Raw genomic sequence first — 17,640 nt, 5'->3', positions numbered from 1 at the left:
AGCCCCAGGGACTTCCAGGCCCTTATCTCTAATCTGGTAATTGGGAGCCGCAGGCCGGCCGGCCGCCGGAATTCCGTGCGCTGCAAACCGTGGCGCCGTCCCCCGGGAGGGTCATTTGTTCCTATTTGGGTCAGGCCTTCAGGCAGCTTCTGTGTGGCCGGCCCGGGGCCAGCGCTGCCAGGGGAGCTGGCGGGGCGCGCGGGACGGGGGAGGGGGTGGCGGAAGGCCGGCCAAGGGCTGTGAATAGAGTGATAAACAGCGAACCAGAGAAGCTGCAGGAGCAGAGCTGGGAGCCGAGCTCCGGGCTGGACTTCGGAAAGATTTATTGGCGCCCCCTACAGATGAGCCAGTGGCTGGTGCTGGGTACACAGATGGATTAAGACAGCCGGCGAGTTAGAGCTGGGACTCGAAGGGCGAGCTGGGGGAGCGGGCTGTCATCCTGGGGAGAGGAAAGAGTGGACCCGGAAGGAGGGGAGCAGCAGAGGCCAGGCTTCTGCGGGCTCGTATGTCATACCCCGGAGTTCGGCGTTTAGCCTGGTCTTTGAGGACCAGGGACTGGCGTGTAGTGTTTCTCTAAGAGGAGGCAAGCCAAGAAGGTAGGCGTTGGCTGCTGCGGCGCCTGGACACACAGTGCGGTGGACAGATTTGGGGAAAGGACAAGGACTGGCCGCAGAAGCAGGGCCCGGAGTGGGGGTCCCCTGCCCTGGGAGAGCCCCGCTCTGGGCGTCCAGCTTCTCCGCCTCCCCACCCCATCTGTTTGCCTGAGGCTGCAGCAAAAACAAAGAAAGAAAATACTCAATCGGCAGGAGATAAGCCCAGATAAGAGGCTGCCTTCCCCTGGAGGAGGGAGGCAGGCAGCCGGGAAGCTGAGCCAGGAAGCGGGGAGAGGCCTTGAAGGAGTGCCAGCCTGCCCCTGCGGCAGAGCCCAGCCGCACCCTCGCCGCCGCGGGTCTCTGCCACTCCGCGCTGTCCAGAGGCCGGACGGGGGTGGAGCAGGTCCGCCGGCCGGCTGTAGACCATCTGCCACGGAGGCTGCAGACCTGCCCTGCCTCCAGGTCAGGACACCTTGAGTTGGCCTGGCACTCGGGACTTCTGTCTGGGCTTCAGTTTCCTCACCTGCAAAACAGGCATAACATCTCCCTCACAGGCAGGAGGGGGCGCTGGGTCTCCCAGCCCCTGTGTCTATGACCGCCAGCTTCCCTTCTCCCAAGGGTCACTGCCAGGCCCACCCACTTCCCACCTATCGCTGCCCAGCTCCACCCCTAGTCCATCTCCCAAAACAGAGTCAACTGCCTCATGGAGCCCAGAGCAGCCTCAGCGGAAGATGCTGGGCCCTTGGGTCATATTAGGCAAAAGGAAGGGGGCAGGGCCTGAGCCTCCATTACGAGAGGACAAGAGCCCAGAAGGGAGAAAAATGAGGGCACAGGGGCAGGAAAGCCTGGGGGAGACCATAGGGCCTCTAGTATCAGGTTATTGGGAAGATCTGCAGGCCCCAGGCAAGCAGGTATCAAGGTTCAAACCCAGCCCGGCAGGTGTGGCTCTGTGGTTGAACATCAATCTATGAACCAGGAGGTCAGGGTTCGATTCCCGGTCAGGGCACATGCCCAGCTTGTGGGCTCCATCCCCAGTAGGGGGCATGCAGGAGGCAGCCAATCTGATTCTCATCATTGATGTTTCTATCTCTCCCTTCCTCTCTCTGAAATCAATAAAAACATTAATTAAAAAAAAAAAAAAAGAAGATTCAAACCCACACCCCATCACTGGGGGCCTGACCTCAACCCCAGAGTGTCCACAAGCCCATTTTATATATGAGGAAACTGAGGCCCCAGAAGAAGGGGCAGAGAGGGCCTGCGACCCAGCGTCCTCTAGCACTGCCCCCCCCCAAACCACGCTGCACACAGGGTCCCTGAAATCCACTTTTATTCACGTAAAAAACAAGTCCCCAGAGAATAGAGAGAGAATGTGACCCCTACTGCCCGGTGCTCTGTCTCCGAATGGTGTTCCCTGGGGAAGTGAGGGCATAGCTCCCACTCTGGGGTGTGGGTGCCACGGGGGGCAAGGGCCCCGCTCAAGCTCTCTGGCCCAGAGTGACCCAGCACCTTCCTGAGGACGAAGGACAGGAAGGAGGAGCCGGGGACTAATGGGGCCCCGAGAGGGTGAAGGAAGGAAGTTAGTGCAGGGTGCTCGCCTCAGTTTAAAAAAATAAAATTTCTAAAGATAAAAAGTTAAAAGAAAAAAAGAGCATTAGTGTCTTGGCTTCCGGCCTCCTCCCAGCGCCCACCCTGGCCCGGTGGCCACCTCTTGCTCAGCCAGGTCAGAGCTTCGTATTCTCCTCTTGGCTCTCCGAGTCAGCACCGCACAGGTGCCCGCTGCTCCCAGGCACGTGACCATTGCTGGCACAGGCCACCAGATGTCCGTCCCCCAGCCCCTCCGACGGCTCGCCCAGCAGACACCGGCGGATCTCCTGGGGCAGCCTGGCCCGGTGCTCCTGACATTCCTGGGCCAGCTGGGCCAGCAGCTGTGGGAGGAGGAGGAGGGTCACAGGACGGGCCACCTAGCACTCCGCCTGCCGCCCGAGTGCCCACCTCGCCCGAGCACTCACCTTGGGCTCCTCTTCCAGCAGCTGCTGTAGGACCTGCTGCTGTCCGGCCACCAGGCGCTCGTGCCGCTGCTTCTGGGCCTCCTCCAGCTGTCGGGGGGCAAGAGCTCAGCCGCGGTCCTCAGGGGGGGCCGGGCTCCTCGCGTGGCCAGGGGTCTGAGATACTAATCCTTGTGGCAAATGCTCCAGGCCCAGCCTCCAGAGCCAGGGGGCTCGGTTAGAGACAGTTGGCTTTGATGGTGTGGGCTTGAGGGGCGGTGGGGTCCGGAGGGCAAGGCTTTGGGAACCCCTCCAGGGCACCAGGCCAGCACCAAGGAGCTGGGTCTCTGACGACGGAAGGGAGAGGGTGGCACCTGAGCCTCACTCACCCGGCGGATGGAGTTGACGGACTCCGTGATGTGGCGGCGGTTGATCTCTGTCAGCTCCCTGCACGGGAGCAGGCAGAGTGGGTCCACGGCCCGCGCCCCGCCCGCCCGCCCGCCCCGCGCCCACATGGCTCCCGGCCCGCGGCCCTTACGCCTCCTTCTTATGCTTCTCCCTCGTCTTGGCCTCCGAGATACTGTTGTGGCGCTTCCTGTCCAGGATCTTCTGCAATTCCTTCTTCTCCCTGGAGGAGCGTGCGGGGAGAGGACGGGCCAGTGGCAGGACTGGGGGCTCTGCCCTTGTCCCGGCACCAGGGAGCCCCCGCCACCCCCCATACCAGATCCTGTGCCTTCACCTGTCATTCATCTCCTTCAGCCTCTTGACCTGAGTGGTGTGAGCATCCAGGACAATCTCCCTGAGCCGCTGCAGAGCCTGTGGACACAGGTAACCAGCAGGTGAGACGGGCTCAGGACAGGTCTGTCCAAGAAGCAGGCGCTCCCTGACTACACCCCTCACCTGTCTCAGGTGCTCCAGCCTCCGCTCGGCCTCGGCGTCCGCCTGGGCCTCCCGCAGCTCCAGCAGACTCTGCACCTGTCTCCTCTGGAACTCCTGGTACCGCCTCACCTCTTCCTCCTCCTCCTTCTTGTCCTCCCCGACGCTGTGGGAAGAACCCCCCCGGTGATGCTCAGGGCATCACAGGAACTTGGGCTGGGAGGGCAGAGGGTGGCAGGGCATTTCCCAGCTGGCAATGATGGACACCGGCGCTGGGGCGGGGTTTATTATGCTAATAAGGGGGCCAGTTCATTTCACTGAAATTGGGCAACAGTTTCTCAAACACATGCTCCTCTTGTCTTCCAACGAGGCCTTGCTCCCAGGTGGGAAGAGGGTGGGACTGAGCACGGGAAGCCTCCTCTCTCTCTCTCCCTGGCACCAAAGCCTCCTCCTTGGGGGTCAAGGAGAGTCCCCTGGTCACCCTGCCATCCTCCGTGCCCACCTAGTGCGGGAGAAACTCACACCCCTCCACACACATTCACGTCGCTGCCCGCAGCACAGCGCACACGGGCGGACCCGACACTCACAGGGCACCGGGCCGGGCCTGGGCCAGGCTGTCCAGCAGTCGGCGGGTGAGAGCAAATGCCTTCCGTTGGTGCTTCTTGTGCAGCTCCCGCAGGTCGCGCTCTTGCCGACTCCGGAGCTTCACCAGAGCTTTGTGGCCGCGGAGCTCCTCCAGCGGGGCCACGGCCACCTCTGTGAGCGGCACAGCAAAGGGGGGCTGGGCGGGCAGGCCAACCCTGCAGGGCACCCTCACCCCCAGGGGTGGTCCTGCCTCCGCGGGAAGCTCCACCCCAGAGCAGGCCCCCCTCCGGGAAGATTATTCTGGAAAGCCTTGGCCCCACCCCCACCAGCCAGGGCCCTACCTGACAGGATACTGGCAATGAGATCATCCCGCTGACCTGGGGAGCAGAGGCCGGACGGTGAAAAGCCGGGGGACAGTGGAGCCACTCCCCTCAGGCCACCCCAGGCCCAGGCCGCCCCTTACCTGGGCTGCTAAGGGAAGGGCTGGTGGGGGAGGTGGTGGGGCCGGGGGGCCGCCGGGGAGAGGTGTCCAGTGGGCTGGGTGTGGGGTTTGGGGTCAGCTGGGATCCCTGCTGCTGAGACTGGGTCTCCTGGCTTGTCTCCGGGCCAGCCTGAGCCTGTGGGGCAGGAAGCAGGATGCTCTTAGCAGAACACTGTCCTCTCCAGGCCCCTCTGTCCCCCACAACCTCCAGGGGCTGCCCCGTGCCCCTGGTCCGCCTCCCTCTGCCCGGCTGGCCCTGGGCTCCTCATCCGTAACATGGGGCTGTTAAGACAACTACATGAGAAACAAGGGGTCTAAACCCCTTTCCAGATGGGGTGGGGGGAGATAATGTGAGGCGGGGAGATAATGGGAGAGGGTGTCTCTAGGATGCTGGGCCCCATTGCCTGTGCTCAGGAACTTCCAGACTGTTCCGGAAAGCCTTGGCCCGGCCCCAAGTCTCCTCCTGTCTCCACCCTTGCCCACAGCTGCTCATCTTCCTAGTTACTTAGCTCCTGATTAAATCAACGAAGGAAGTGAGTGCAGAGTGGGCACCAGCCTCTCTGGCTAACAGCTTCAAGCAGCGGCCTCTCCCTGCCTGCCGCAGGCCCCAGGGGACCGGGTTTAGCCGTGCGGGCGAGTCTCTGCCCCTGACCCCTCCCCACAGAAGCCACTGACATCTCATGGCGCCCAGGAGCCGGAGTAAAAGCTCCTGCGGCTTCCAGCTGCCCTGGTGGAGCCGCAGAACCCGCACCCCCGCTCCGGCCCTGCGTGAGCTGGAGGAGTCTAGCCTGGTGCGTCCTGAGGCCTCTCACACGCAGGAGGGAGGGTTTCGCCTCCTTAAAATGCGGAGCGACCCAGGGCGGCTGAGCCGACGGTGAGCGACCGCAACCGGGCAGCATGGTGGACAGGCCGAGGCTGAAGCCAGGCCCGGCCTTTGTGACTCGGAGCCTCAGTGTCTCGTCTCTCCCCTGGGGACGGCAAGCTCAGGTGGTGGGCGGGGTAGGTGAGCCAAGTTGGTGAAAGAGCCGACGCCCGGCCGAGCAGAGAGCGATGCCCAGCCTGCACTTGGCTTTATTTTCTGGTTTGGGTGAGAGAAGAATCCAGAAAGGGGACCAGGCCTTCGGGCAGAGGGTAAATGACACTGGTGTTTGCTGTAGGGCCATGAACAGCCCCAGCCCCTCTCCCTCTCGGGGCGAGGCGCCAGACCGCCGGCCGGGAGCGGGCGCCAGTGGAATGGGCTGGTGCAGGCGGAGGAGGCAGGGAAGGTGCTTCTCCACCAGGGCCAGCGGAGTTCAGCCCTCACCCCCACCCGTACCCGCACCCTCACCCCCAGCCACCCCAGCTGCCCTGGCTCACCTCCCTCTCTCCGATGAGGGCGGCCAGCTGCTTGGCCCTCTGGTCCATGAGGCTGACATGCTTGATGGGGTTGATTAGGGCCTCTGCATAATCTGGGCCAGGACAGAGGGCAAGGACCTGGGAGTCAGAACCCCAGGGCCACACCCTCCCACCAGCTCTGGTCTCCTGAAGGGACTGCAGAACCCACCCTCAACTGGGGCCACTCAGACGAGCCATTCCCAGACCCGGGGGGGGGGGGGGGGCTGAGGGGGGAGGGGCGCCCTTGTCCCCCACGCGCGTGGCCTGGCCCTGCGGCTCACTCTGGTGGTCGTCGGGGATGTAGTCAGAGGCCTCCGTGTAGATGAGCAGGGCTGGCAGGCACAGAGGCTGGTTGGCTTCGTTTCTTAGGCAGATGTAGTGGTACCCTGGGAGGGTGGAGGGCAAGGTGAATGCGCCCCACTTGGTCCCCGCACACACTGCCCCAGGCTGCCCAGAGCCCAGAGGGCCTCACCTGAGCGGATGGCAGAGACGGGCAGGATCCGGTGCCCCACGAACTTGCCGCCCTCCTCAAAGGCCGCGATGCGCAGCGAAGCCAGCGTGGGCAGCACCACCTGAGGGCCCAGACCGGCGCTGAGTCACAGAGCTGACCCCTGGCCACTGAGCCACAGCTGCCCACAGCCACCAAGGCCAGAGCTCAGCGGGGACCCTTGGACAAGCTGACCCAATGACTAACACCCGTCACTATCGCTACCGAGCCCGTGGTAGACCCACCCCTCCGTGGCACATGGCCCATTGGGCAGCCAGCAGCCAGCAGACCCTGAGCCAAAGGAACAGGCTGACCCACCTCCCAGCCGTGGGACAGGTCAGGTGTGGTGATCACCAGCTTAGAGGCCGGAGAGTGAGCCAGGAGTCTGGCACTGAGGCCACACCCCGGCCCAGCTGGGCTCAGAGCTCCAGTCCGTTTAGAAGGTGGGGAGCAGCTGGTGTGGACTTGTGACTGATCTCAGGCTCCTGTCTGGGAGCTGGGGCAGGCTGTGCCCAGTCCTCTTGCAAGGCCATGGGGACCGCACCCCCCCCCTCACCTTCCCATCCTCTTCTCTCACCCTGCAGAGGGCGGGGACCTGAGTCTGACCCTGGGACATGCAGGACGTGGGGAGAAGTCTGGAGGTGCCTCGGCACCCCCACTCTCCACGCCTGACTGCCACCATGCACCTGGCTCCCCCGCTTCCCCCGAGACCCAGCAGGTGGGCAGGCGCCAGGCTCACCTTGGGGAAGTCAAAGGGCTCCTCATCCCACACGGGGTTGAACGAGTTCCCCTGAGAGGTCCGAGTGCGGTACTTGCGCCGCGTGTCCACGGGGAGGCCGAACATGTCCACCTCCACGTAGATGCTCACCTTCCTGTCCGACAGGAACTGCCCCGAGATCACCTGGCGGAGCAGGAGGGTGAGGCGGCTGCCGAGGGTCCCGCCCCCAGGACACCCGGCCGCGCCCTCCCTGGCTCCACCTTGACCCGCAAGGCATTGGCCACAATGCCATCCACGATGCCCTCGGTGAAGGGGTCAAAGGACTTGTCTGGCCGCCTCATGAACTCAGGCTTGAGCAGGTAGCCGCTGCGCCCGTTGTACTCGAACACGCCTGCGTTGAGCTGCATCGCCACATCTGGGGGCAGCACGGGAGGAGGGTCAGGAAGGGGGGCCGGGGACCGGGTCAGAACAACTGGGACCGGGTCCACCGTTAGGAAAGCTTAGACGGAGGAAGGTCGGGAGTGGGGGTTAGCCACGGGCTCGGTTTGGTTTGGGAATCTGGGATAAGTCAGGTCCACTCAGACAGAATTAGCCCAGCCGGCGTGGCTCAGCGGTTGAGCGTCTGACCCATGAACCACGAGGTCACGGTTCAATTCCCAGTCAGGGCACATGCCCAGGTTGCGGGCTCGATCCCCAGTGTGGGGCGTGCAGGAGGCAGCCAATCGGTGATTCTCTCTCATCATCGATGTTTCTACCTCTCTTTCTCTCTCTATCTTCCTCTCTGAAATCAATAACAATCTATTTAAAATAAATTAGCAGGGTCATGGGGCAGAAGTCGGTGAGGATGGGGGCCGGAGGTCAGGGGTCGAGGGGGCCAGCGCTCACCCAGGGTCTGGAAGTTGAGAGCCACGAGCTGGCAGCCCACGTTCCAGAAGAGCTGGGGCATGTAGTTGGACGAGTCCACGCGGGTGCCCTTGGGGTAGATGCGGCTGAGCTGCTGCTTGTTGTATCTGAGGTTGGCGTCAGGGTCCACGCCGAGCACTCACCCGCTCCTGCCCGAGCCCCACGCTGCAGGCCCAGCCTCAGCTCCTGGGAACCCACCTCCCGGCCTGGGCTCACCCCCTTGGGCCCCCACTTCTTGGCCTAGCCTCTGTGCATCCTCCCCGACCCCTCCACAACCCAGATGGGGTGCTGGAGCATCAGAACCCTGTGCGGGCGGCATCAGTGGGGTCAGTGGGGTCCGTGGGGTCCGAGTGCCCGCAGCCTGGCCCAGCGGCCCCAGTGCCGCCAAAGGATACTCCACAAACTCCATGGGGCTCTTGGTCAGCTGTTCCATGGCCTTGGTCTCCACGAAGGATGACATCTCGAAGCACTTGTTCCTCTCTGGGGGGCCGGAGGGGGGTCAGGCCTGGCAGGGCCAGCTGGCTCCCACCCCACCGTCTCCCACCCCGCTTACTTCGAGCAGCCTCGAAGGACTTGAACTTGACGGGCTCGATGTAGTTGACGAGTGTCGACATCTCCTCAGTAGCGTTGACCTCACTGCTAGCAGTGCCCTGTGGCCCCCACACACAGGGTCAGCAGTGTCATGTCCCCCAGCCACCAGCTGGGCGTTCCCTCACCGCCCTGCGCCACGAAGGCGGCTCCGACCCTCCTCCCGCCCCGGCAATCACGCCACCCAGGGGCCTCAGCAAGGGCCCCAGCCCCTCCACGGCCCGTCAGCCCTGGGCCCTTCCGCCCTGAAGTCTACTGGGGCCTGGCCCAGGTGCCCCGGGTCCCACCCTCCTAGTTTGCCTCCTGTTCCCTTATTCTGGAAGCTGGACTTTCTCACTCAGTTTCAGGGGTTCAATGAGCCACATGCAGACAGGTCCCCGATTTTCCATCCCAAGTCATTACGGTATTTCCAGCCACCACCTTGCCATCTCCTCTCGGCAAGACTCAAACACCCCCATGCTGCTGAGCTCCGCAGCCCACCCACCCTCCCCACTCTGGGTCTCCCCAAACCCGACCTCATGACGGACTGTTCTGTCACCTCCACTCCTCGGAACTCAGCACTCTCCTGGTCTGCGGGCCCCTCCTGACCCCTTGGCCCTGACGCAGCTGCTCCCTCCTCAGACCTGCTCGCCCAAGCTCCCTGCTGGGGTCAGACACCCCTCCACCCCTCTCCCCACCCTGTCGGCACCCTAGCTCAGCCCTCCCGGCCCCTGTCTCGAACATAATCTCACATTTGCTTCCATGCTTGTTTACCTAAGACCTCTCCTCCCCTCTCCATGCCCACCCACCCCCCAAACTCCAGGAGAGCAGGGAGTGTCTGACTACGGCCAAAGCCAGCCCCGAGGGGCCCAGCGCACGCCTCCCACTGGCAGGCCTGACCTCATCCGTGGTCGGCTTTTTGGGGTCTGGCTGCTCCTCCTCTTCCTCGTCCTCCTCCTCCTCCTCACGGTCGGCAGGTCCAAGATCAGGGCCCCGCTGTGGCCCCTCCTCGCTCAGAGACTTCCGAGGCTCCAGGCTCAGCTTCTCAAGACCCGCCTCCTCCCCATTGCTCAGGCCTGGGCAGCTGTCGGAGCTGGGGGACCCTGCAGAGGACGGGGGCCCCGGGGGCCGGGGTCAGGGCACACACACAGACACCCGCAGCGGGAGGGGCTGTGCCCGTGGTATGTGGGGTGACTCAGTGGGGAATCAGGGGACGCTCAGGACAGTGGGGCTGGGGGAGCGGCTGGGGGAGGGGCAGAGTCGGAGTTGGATGTAGTGGTGAGGCAGAGGGGGTCAAAGGTCAGGGCTCAGAGTTATGGACATCAAGAAAGTAGGTAGGATAAAGCATGACATGGCAGCAAGGAGAAAGGATGACATGGCGAGATTCCAGGTCAGGGGTCAGTCAGGGGTCAGAGGTCAGGAGGACTTCAATAGCATGAGAGGTCAAGTGGGCAGCTCAGTGGGGGTCACAGGACGGGCGTCTGGAGTCTGAGGATCACACTCAAAGCAGGGCACGTGGCTCCCTGAGGCAGAGGCCAGAACCGGCCGAGGGGAGGCTCTTGAGGTGGGAGTTTGAGGTTGAGGGGTCAGGGTTCGAGGGAGCCAAATCCAATCTGGGTTTAGTTCAGTGGGGTGGGTGCCTGGGGTCAGGGGTCAGAGGTCCCACACTCAGTGAGGAGGTGCGAGTGGCCTGGAGAGGAGGAAGGCGGTTCTGGGAGCAGAAGGGAGGGCTGGGCTCGGTGGGTGGGGGTTCGGGTCAGGATCAGGGTCGGGGCCGGGCCAGGCCGTACCGAGCGGCGGGGAGGAGGGCTCGGTGGGTGGGGGTTCGGGTCAGGCCGTACCGAGCGGCGGGGAGGGCTGGGCTCGGTGGGTGGGGGGTCGGGTCAGGATCAGGGTCGGGGCCGGGCCCGGCCGTACCGAGCGGCGGGGAGGAGGGCTCGGTGGGTGGGGGGTCGGGTCAGGATCAGGGTCGGGGCCGGGCCCGGCCGTACCGAGCGGCGGGGAGGAGGGCTCGGTGGCGGCGGAGCTCTCGCTCAGGGCCGAGTTGCTCTGCTCCAGCGGCCGCTTGCGCACGGAGCTGCTGGGGACGCCCGTGCTGGGCCGGTGCCGCTTCTTGTTCTTCACCAGGATGCGGCCCATCAGGTCCTGGGGGCTGGGCAAGGGCACGCCCGGGGCCAGCTGGTGGGCACAGACAGGTCAGGGCCAGCCGGGGCGCCCGCACCCCCACGCCCTGCCCCGGCTCCAGCCCCCGTACCGGGTACTTGTCCAGTGGGTCGATGAGCAGCGCATCCCCAAAGATGGAGCGGCAGTACTCGGCCATCTTGGCCTGCTGCTTTGCCCTGTGGGGCCAGTGTCAGAGGTCAGAGATCCTCAGGGTCCGTGCAAGGTCCCAGGGTCAGAGGTCACAGGAGCCGTCCAACGGGCCACACGGGAGGCTGCCCCTGGGTTGTCAGGGGTCCCCAGAAGCCTGTGTTAGAGGATGCTGGGCCAGACGACAGATCAGCGGCTACTCACGAGTCCACGTGGTTCTCGAAGGAGAGGATGACCGGGTAGGGCGAGGTCTTGAACGCGGTCTCAGCGATGGCCTCCAGCACGTCCCGCAGCGGCACCTCCGTGGTCATGGTGAAGCCGTGGGTGATGAAGGGCTCCTCCTCCGGCGGCCGCCCTTTCCACACGTCCAGCTCCACGCAGCGGCAGCCCCACAGCAGCGCCTGGCGGTACATCTCCACCGAGGAGGTCCCGGCCAGCTGCCCCGCTGGAGGCGTGGCTCTGTCACCACCGCGCCCGCCAGCCCGGCTCCTCCCCCTCCTCCCCAGGCCCCTGCGGAACCAGGCCAGGCTAGGGACACAGGGCCCCGTGGCGGCCAGCCCCGATCATCCCCAGTTCACCCAACAACCAGCCCCTGGCACCCACCCACGCGGTCAGCGTCTGCCAGCGCCGGCGGACGGGTGGCTCCTTCACCAGCTCACTCCCTCTCACCTAAACAGCCACCGTCTCCCATCCCACCAGCGAGCCACACCCAGCGCCCCCATGGCCCCTCACTCCCCCTTCCCCTCCACCGCTGCTGCCCTGGAACGGCCTCCATCGCTGCCGGAGGACAGCAGGCCCCTCCCTGCCTCCCATCCAGTCTCTGCAGAGCGCCTGGCGTCATCCTTCTAGATCATACCAGGTCACACCCCCGCTCAACACCCTCCAAAAGGCCTTTCTTGAGCATATAGGATACATCCAAATTCCTTCCCTGCTGGGTCTAGTCCTACCTTCCTCTCCGGCCCCCTCCCCCGTTACCTGCCCCAGCCCCCCCACCTCACCTCCCCACCCCTCCTCCCGGCCTCCTTTCTGCTTCTTAAAAGCACCAGAGTCTTCTATTCTGGGCCTTTGCACAGCCTGTTCCTTCCCAAGCCACCTCGGCCCTTCCCCCAGGAAGCCTTCCAGACCACCCATGAGACGCATCCATGCAGAGAAGCCCGGTCCCCGGGGCAGGCTGTCTGTTCCCGGCCAGCCTTCCTAGCACTGGCCACCCCAAAAGGAGGAAGGGCCGGAAGGCAAAGGTCACGATGCCATTCCTCCCTCCCGGCCAGTGGCGGGCAGCTCACTCACCTGTGAGATAGGTGTTGTGTGAGGAGTTGATGAAGTAGGCGCTCAGCGGCTGGGTCATGTCTGCGCTCAGATCCAGGGCCTCCAGGGGCAGAATGCCATTCTCCTCCCCTCCCAGGTAGCGGCTGAAACCCTCCATGGACATCTGGTCTGGAGGCCGGGGAGGATCAGCCAGCGGGGTCAGGGTCAGCTGGCCCTGCTCCGGTCCTTGCCCACCACCCACCACCCACCACCCACCACCCCCGCCCAGCTGGCTCACCTCGCTCCAGGAACTGCTTGTTGGGCTCATACTTCTCAATGAGCAGCCGGGTCTGGGAGGGCCCCAGGGGCGGGTACAGCACTTCATTGAGTCTTGGGTCCCGTTGCTTCTGGTTGATGAAGTCCATGAGCTGCTCCAGTGTCAGGTACGGCTTGCCCTTGGCACCTCTGGCGGGGCGGGAAGCCGGGTCAGGCTGAAGCCTCGCCAGGCCCTGCGCCAAGCCCTCGCCCTGGCAGAGAGAGCTGGCACCCACTGACTGGGACTTAGGCAAGACTCTCCTGAGTCTCAGTTTCCCCATCCACTCCCTTCCACTCGACACTGGCACTGGCATTAGCAAGGGCTGTGGAGCTCAGGCGAGCCCCCAGCAGTCTGAGCGCCTGGTTCCCGTCCCCAGCGTGGGCCAATGGAAGTAACCGGGCAGCAGAGAACAGAGCTGCGGGCAAAGCGGCTCTGAGCTCAGCCACAGCCCGTGCCCTGGGACCCCAACAGCTCCCTCGACCCCCTGGGCTGGAAAGAAGCCCTGAGCAGAGGCCGGTGCGGAGCACCGGGGGCTGGTAAGCGGGCGCAGCCCTGCTCACATCTCCAGCAGGATCTTGTCAATGTCCGGCCGAAGACACAACTTGTTCAGGAACCGCTCAAAGATTTCCAAGGAAAACTCATCAGGCCGGATGGACTCGCTCTGGGGGCCAAGAGGAGTATGGGGGTGAGAACCCAGGGGCAGCCAGCCCCGAAAGCAGGTGCCCATTAGACTCACCCGGCCCCTGCCCCCAGCCCCCTCACCCGGTTAAAATTGAGGCCACAGGACTCCAGTGCAGTCTCCACCCGCTTCTTGTCTGCTGAGAACATCTTCAGGATGCTGAACAGACGGGAGGGGTCAAGGTCAGTGGGGGCAAAGGTCACCAAGATCAGGGCAAGGTGCCGAAGGGAAGGGGTGCTCACTTCTTGACCGGGATCCGTCCATCCTGGTTCACCTGCAGCTTCAGCTTTGTGTATCTGGGGAGACAGGCAGAAGGCTCATGCCCTGGGGACGGCCACCTGCACCCCCATACCCGCCAGGCAAGCCTGGGGCTCACGCTTTGCGCAGGAAGGTGTTCCTGGAGGCGTTCTGAGCCAAGATGTTCATGGCCAGCTTGAACAGCTCCTCAGCCCAGACCTGAGGGGTCAGGATGCAGGCGGGGAGGGTGAGTGGGGCCGGAGGGGCTGGCTCGGCCACAGCCCACGTGCAGTACACAGCAAATGCTTACATACTGCTTTGTCAGAGGACGGTGGGAATTCAGGGTAGAGAACAGCCTGGTATACCACAGGCTCTCACTAAGGGATGACGGACTCAGCTAGTGGGGTGGTGACTCCCCTGGGCGACCGCTCAGCCCCAGCCCACCTTGGCTGTGTCGTCCTGCACGGCCATGAAGTTCAAGAACGTTGTGTTCACTGGGTCTGGCCCGGCCACCACTGTCATCAGCTTCTCTTCTAGCCGGGCATCAGGGCCCCCAAAACCCAGCACCTCGCGAATCTTGGGGTCCTGAGTAGGTTAGAGCCAGGGGTGAGGAAGGGTGAGGAGGGGTATCCCTACGCCCCACCGCCTCACTCCCATGCTTAGTCCTGGGCCCCACCGCTCACCTTGGGCAGGCGGGCGTAACGGCCTGTCCGTGTGTCCCTGATGGAACTGATGTCCAGTGTGTCCACCTCCTGGGGAAACCAGATGCCAGGCTGGGTCCTCACTGGCTACAGGGTGAGATCCCAGAGCCCCCAAGCTCCCCATCCCGGCCAAGGCCTGGCCACCCCCGCACCCCTGCCTCAGCCCCTGCCCTTAGCACTTCCTGTCCGGCAAGACGAGGGAGTGGTCAGCGGCAGCTGGGGCCGCGACCTGAGTGAGCCACACCAGCGCCCGCCCTCACCATGTTGGGTCCTGTCCAGTACAGGAAGAAGCCATTGGAGTCCACGCGCAGGGTCACCAGGTTCCGACTGGAGGCCTCCTGGGGAAGGGGTGGCACAATAGGGGTCAAGGGGTGAGGGCTGCAGCCCAGGCTTGGTCACCGGGGCAGCGTTTCTGACAGTGAGCAAAGACGCAATCTCGCCCAGCCAAGGTCCTTTGTGCCCCCTGCCGTCCTCCGGACAAAGCCGAGGTCCTGGGGGTCCTCTGGGGTCCCGGCACCCCTCCCAGTGTCACCTCTCTCTCAATTAAGAGCCTGTCACGTGGACTACCTTTTCCCCACTTCCAGCTTCTGCGTCATTGTTCCTTCGCTAAGATATCCTGTCCTTCCTTCTCTACCCATGAAATCTGACCCACCCGCCTGGGGAGGCCTCCTGGACCCCAACCTCAGGCTTGATTTCCCCAGAAGCCTGAGAGCTCCCTGAAGCTGCCCCATTGGGAATATTTATGGGATGAAAGCAGAGGGTTCGGAAACCTGACCCCCACAGCCCTAGGGACCCCATGACGACCAGCCAGCCCTCACATCTGCCTTAAAGCCCATTACCCACTCCCATCTTACACATCTTACACGGCACAGACCAGACCGAGAAACTCCGCGGGGGACTTGCCCCGCCCTCAGCACCGGAGCGAAGTCTGTCCTCCCTCAAATAGCCCTGCAGGGGCAGGGAAGGGTGTGCTGGCCCCGTTTTCTGAGGAGGGCCTGGGCCCTGGCACACACCCAGGGCCACCCCAGGCAACTGAGGACAGGAGCCAGAGAGGGCGGTCAAGAGGGACTCAGACTTGGCCAGGGCCTGAGCGGCCAAGTGGCCACAGCTAGAACTCTCCTGAGACCCCTCCTCACCTTGGTGTCACCCCCAAACTGCTGCTCGAAGTCTGGCAATCAGATCATCAATAAAACAGCTGCCTTCACATCATCCCTACTGTGTGCCAGGGCCACTTCTAAGCACTTAACATCCAGGAGCTCACTCAGTCCGCCTCACAAACCCTGCTTGGTAGGCACTATTATTCTTCCCATTTCACAAACAAGCAGACTGAGGCCTGGAGGGGCTGCTGAGCTTATGAAAGGTCCAGAGGAGCCAGAGTTTGCATGCGCTGTGCGGCTCCAGAGCCCTGTGGCCTAGGAGGCAGGGAAGCAGGGCCCCGCCACGGCTCCCGGCTCCTGGCCTCAGCTGCAACCCCAGCGTGGGGCTGGGCTTAGTCTCCACTCTCCAGACTCAGTTTCCTCTTCCCGAGATGGGGTTGCACCAGCCCCGCCCATCTCAGGCTTTGCTTACAAAGGACAGGAAGTTGATCTGAGGGCAGAGGGTGCAGGGAGCCCTGGAACATGGGGAAGCTTGCGCGTCCTCACCTCATGGTGCTAACAAACACCCTCAGCCCCTCTCTGGGGTTCCTGACCCTGCCCTGGGGCTCAGGACACCCCAATAGTGTGAGGAGGGAGGAGTTCTGTAGTAATGCCCCCAGGACCGAGCACTGTCCCTCCCCAGGGTTCTGGCCTTCAAAAGCAGCCCAGGCCCCCTGCTCTTCGGCCCCAAGTCCTTGTCAGCACCCCCACCCCACCCCCAGGGCCCTCTCCCTGTTCCCACTTCCTTATTTGGGTTTATCACACTGGGAGGAAAAAGAGAAACTTTTCCCTTTAGGCCATCTCGCGGAAGGGGTCTCCCCAGGGCCCTGGGGCTTGCAGGCACCCTCGGTGTGTGGCACACCTGCTGCCTCAGGCCACGCCCCCGCCCTCCCCCAGCTCCCACGCCTGCCCGCCCCACCCAGCCGGAAAGGAGCCCAGACACTTCCAGGCCTCTGGCCTGACTGGGTGAGAGCAGCGAGGAAGCTCAGGCAGGCCGGGTGGCGCCCCTGGGGAAGGAGGGGTTCAGGGGGCAGGGAAGGGGGGCCGTGGGGCATGGGGGTGGGGCACTGGACTGGGGCCCCAGCCGCAGGTGACAGCCAAGGCAAGGAAGGTAAAAAGGGGTTTGGATTTATTGGGGTTCAAAGTCCCGATGCTAAGGAGTGGAACGCAAAGTTTCCCTGGGGTGGAGGAAGTTGGGGGGCAAAGGCTCCACTAGGGGGTGACTTGGTGGTACCACATGAGCTGGGAGCGGGACGGCAGAGGGGTGCCCACCAACATCGGGCGAAAGAGTGATGAATAGAGGAGAATGTTCAGACTAGGGCATGGGGAAGCGTAGGGTCCCCGCGGCACCCCCCAGAAGGGAGGTGCACCTGGGCCAGATTGGGGATCAGGGGCCTCGAACCAAAGAGTCCAGTGCGGGGCAAGGGGCTGGGGACCAGCCCAGGGTTGGAGGAACAGGAATTAGATCGGCCAGGAGGGGTAGGAAGGGCGGGTGAAAAGGGGGCCGGGATTTATTGGGGTTCGAAGTCTCGGGGCCCAGGAGTGGAAAGCCGCATTTCCCGCAGCGGAGGGGCCGGGGGGGGGGGGGAGGACAAAGTCCTCATTGCGGGGACCATTGGGGACTCAAGTTTCCGGAGCGCAGCCTGTCTGGGGTGGGGGGGCGCCAGGGCCAGGCCAGGCTGGGATGGGGTCCTCAGCGAGCGGCCGCCTGGAGGGAGGGGGTCCCCGAGTCTGGGCGGGGCAGGGGCCCCCGCACCTACCTCGTCCCATTTGATGAACTTACTCCCGCGCCGCAGGGTCTCCACCACGGTGGGCGGCTCCAGCTGCAGCGCGTGGACGCCGGGCCTGGCGCCCGCCATGGCCGGACGCGGGGCGGGCGGGCAACCCGCGGAGCCCCGACGGGGTCCGACGGCGCGGGTGCTCCCTCCGCGCGCTCCCGGGCGGCCCGCCTCGGCCCCGCGGCGTCAGCGTCCGCCTGCCCGCCAGTCTGTCCGGGACGGACCCGGGGATCGGCGGGGCCCGGGCGGGGCGGGGCGGGGGCGGGGCCACAGCGGCGCCGCCCCCTCCCACCGCGTCGGCCCGCCCGCCCCGCGTCGGCTCCCCCTGGCGGCTGGGGCGGCGACTGCAGCCTGAGCGGGGATTGGGGCGGGGGCGTCGCTGAGCCTCCGGCACTTCGCGGCGGGTGGGGGGCTCAGTGGGACGAGCCCGGTGGGAGGAGAGGGCGCTGGGGGCCGGGGGGCTGTGGGTGCAGCTGGAGGCACGGGGTCGAGGCGCTGACCGTTAAGGTCTCTAAGGGGCGGGGTGGGGGGGCCAGACGTGTGCCCCGGGGCGCAGAGCCCTTCCCCCATCCCACTCCTGCAGCACTTAACCGGGTGCAGGAAAAGCCCCCCCCCCCGCCCCCGGCCCCCCTCACTTCGCCTCAACCCCTCCTGCAGCAGCTCGGCCCC

At 64.5% G+C, this 17,640-nt stretch overlaps 1 protein-coding gene across 2 annotated transcripts; it reads right to left on the bottom strand.

The window, feature by feature from the left end:
• Window positions 1–1,149: 1,149 nt before the first annotated feature.
• PLCB3 (phospholipase C beta 3) lies at window positions 1,150–17,052 on the bottom strand (the record flags this gene model as incomplete). Of its 2 annotated transcripts, XM_081098468.1 has the most annotated exons (32): window positions 1,150–2,211; window positions 2,299–2,518; window positions 2,603–2,689; window positions 2,968–3,025; window positions 3,117–3,206; window positions 3,318–3,394; window positions 3,479–3,620; window positions 4,042–4,210; window positions 4,381–4,416; window positions 4,503–4,656; window positions 5,877–5,968; window positions 6,176–6,280; window positions 6,367–6,466; window positions 7,121–7,282; window positions 7,360–7,514; window positions 7,985–8,109; window positions 8,398–8,482; window positions 8,556–8,652; window positions 9,470–9,672; window positions 10,561–10,747; window positions 10,824–10,908; window positions 11,084–11,324; window positions 12,167–12,313; window positions 12,423–12,589; window positions 13,001–13,101; window positions 13,203–13,278; window positions 13,362–13,415; window positions 13,496–13,575; window positions 13,801–13,941; window positions 14,040–14,108; window positions 14,318–14,395; window positions 16,954–17,052. In XM_081098468.1, 31 exons carry the CDS (start codon window positions 17,050–17,052, stop codon window positions 2,315–2,317), a joined length of 3,666 nt encoding a protein of 1,221 aa, XP_080954594.1. In that variant the 3' UTR covers window positions 1,150–2,211; window positions 2,299–2,314. The 2 variants fall into 2 exon arrangements, with proteins under 2 accessions (XP_080954594.1, XP_080954593.1); XM_081098467.1 differs by having other exon boundaries at window positions 1,150–2,518.
• Between the last annotated feature and the right edge of the window lie 588 nt (window positions 17,053–17,640).

The sequence above is a fragment of the Myotis nattereri genome (genome assembly GCF_964212035.1).
Source record: "Myotis nattereri genome assembly, chromosome: 9".
NCBI lineage: Eukaryota > Metazoa > Chordata > Mammalia > Chiroptera > Vespertilionidae > Myotis > Myotis nattereri.
Note: the sequence above shows the minus strand (reverse complement) of the source record. Positions and strands in the feature narration are given on the sequence as shown.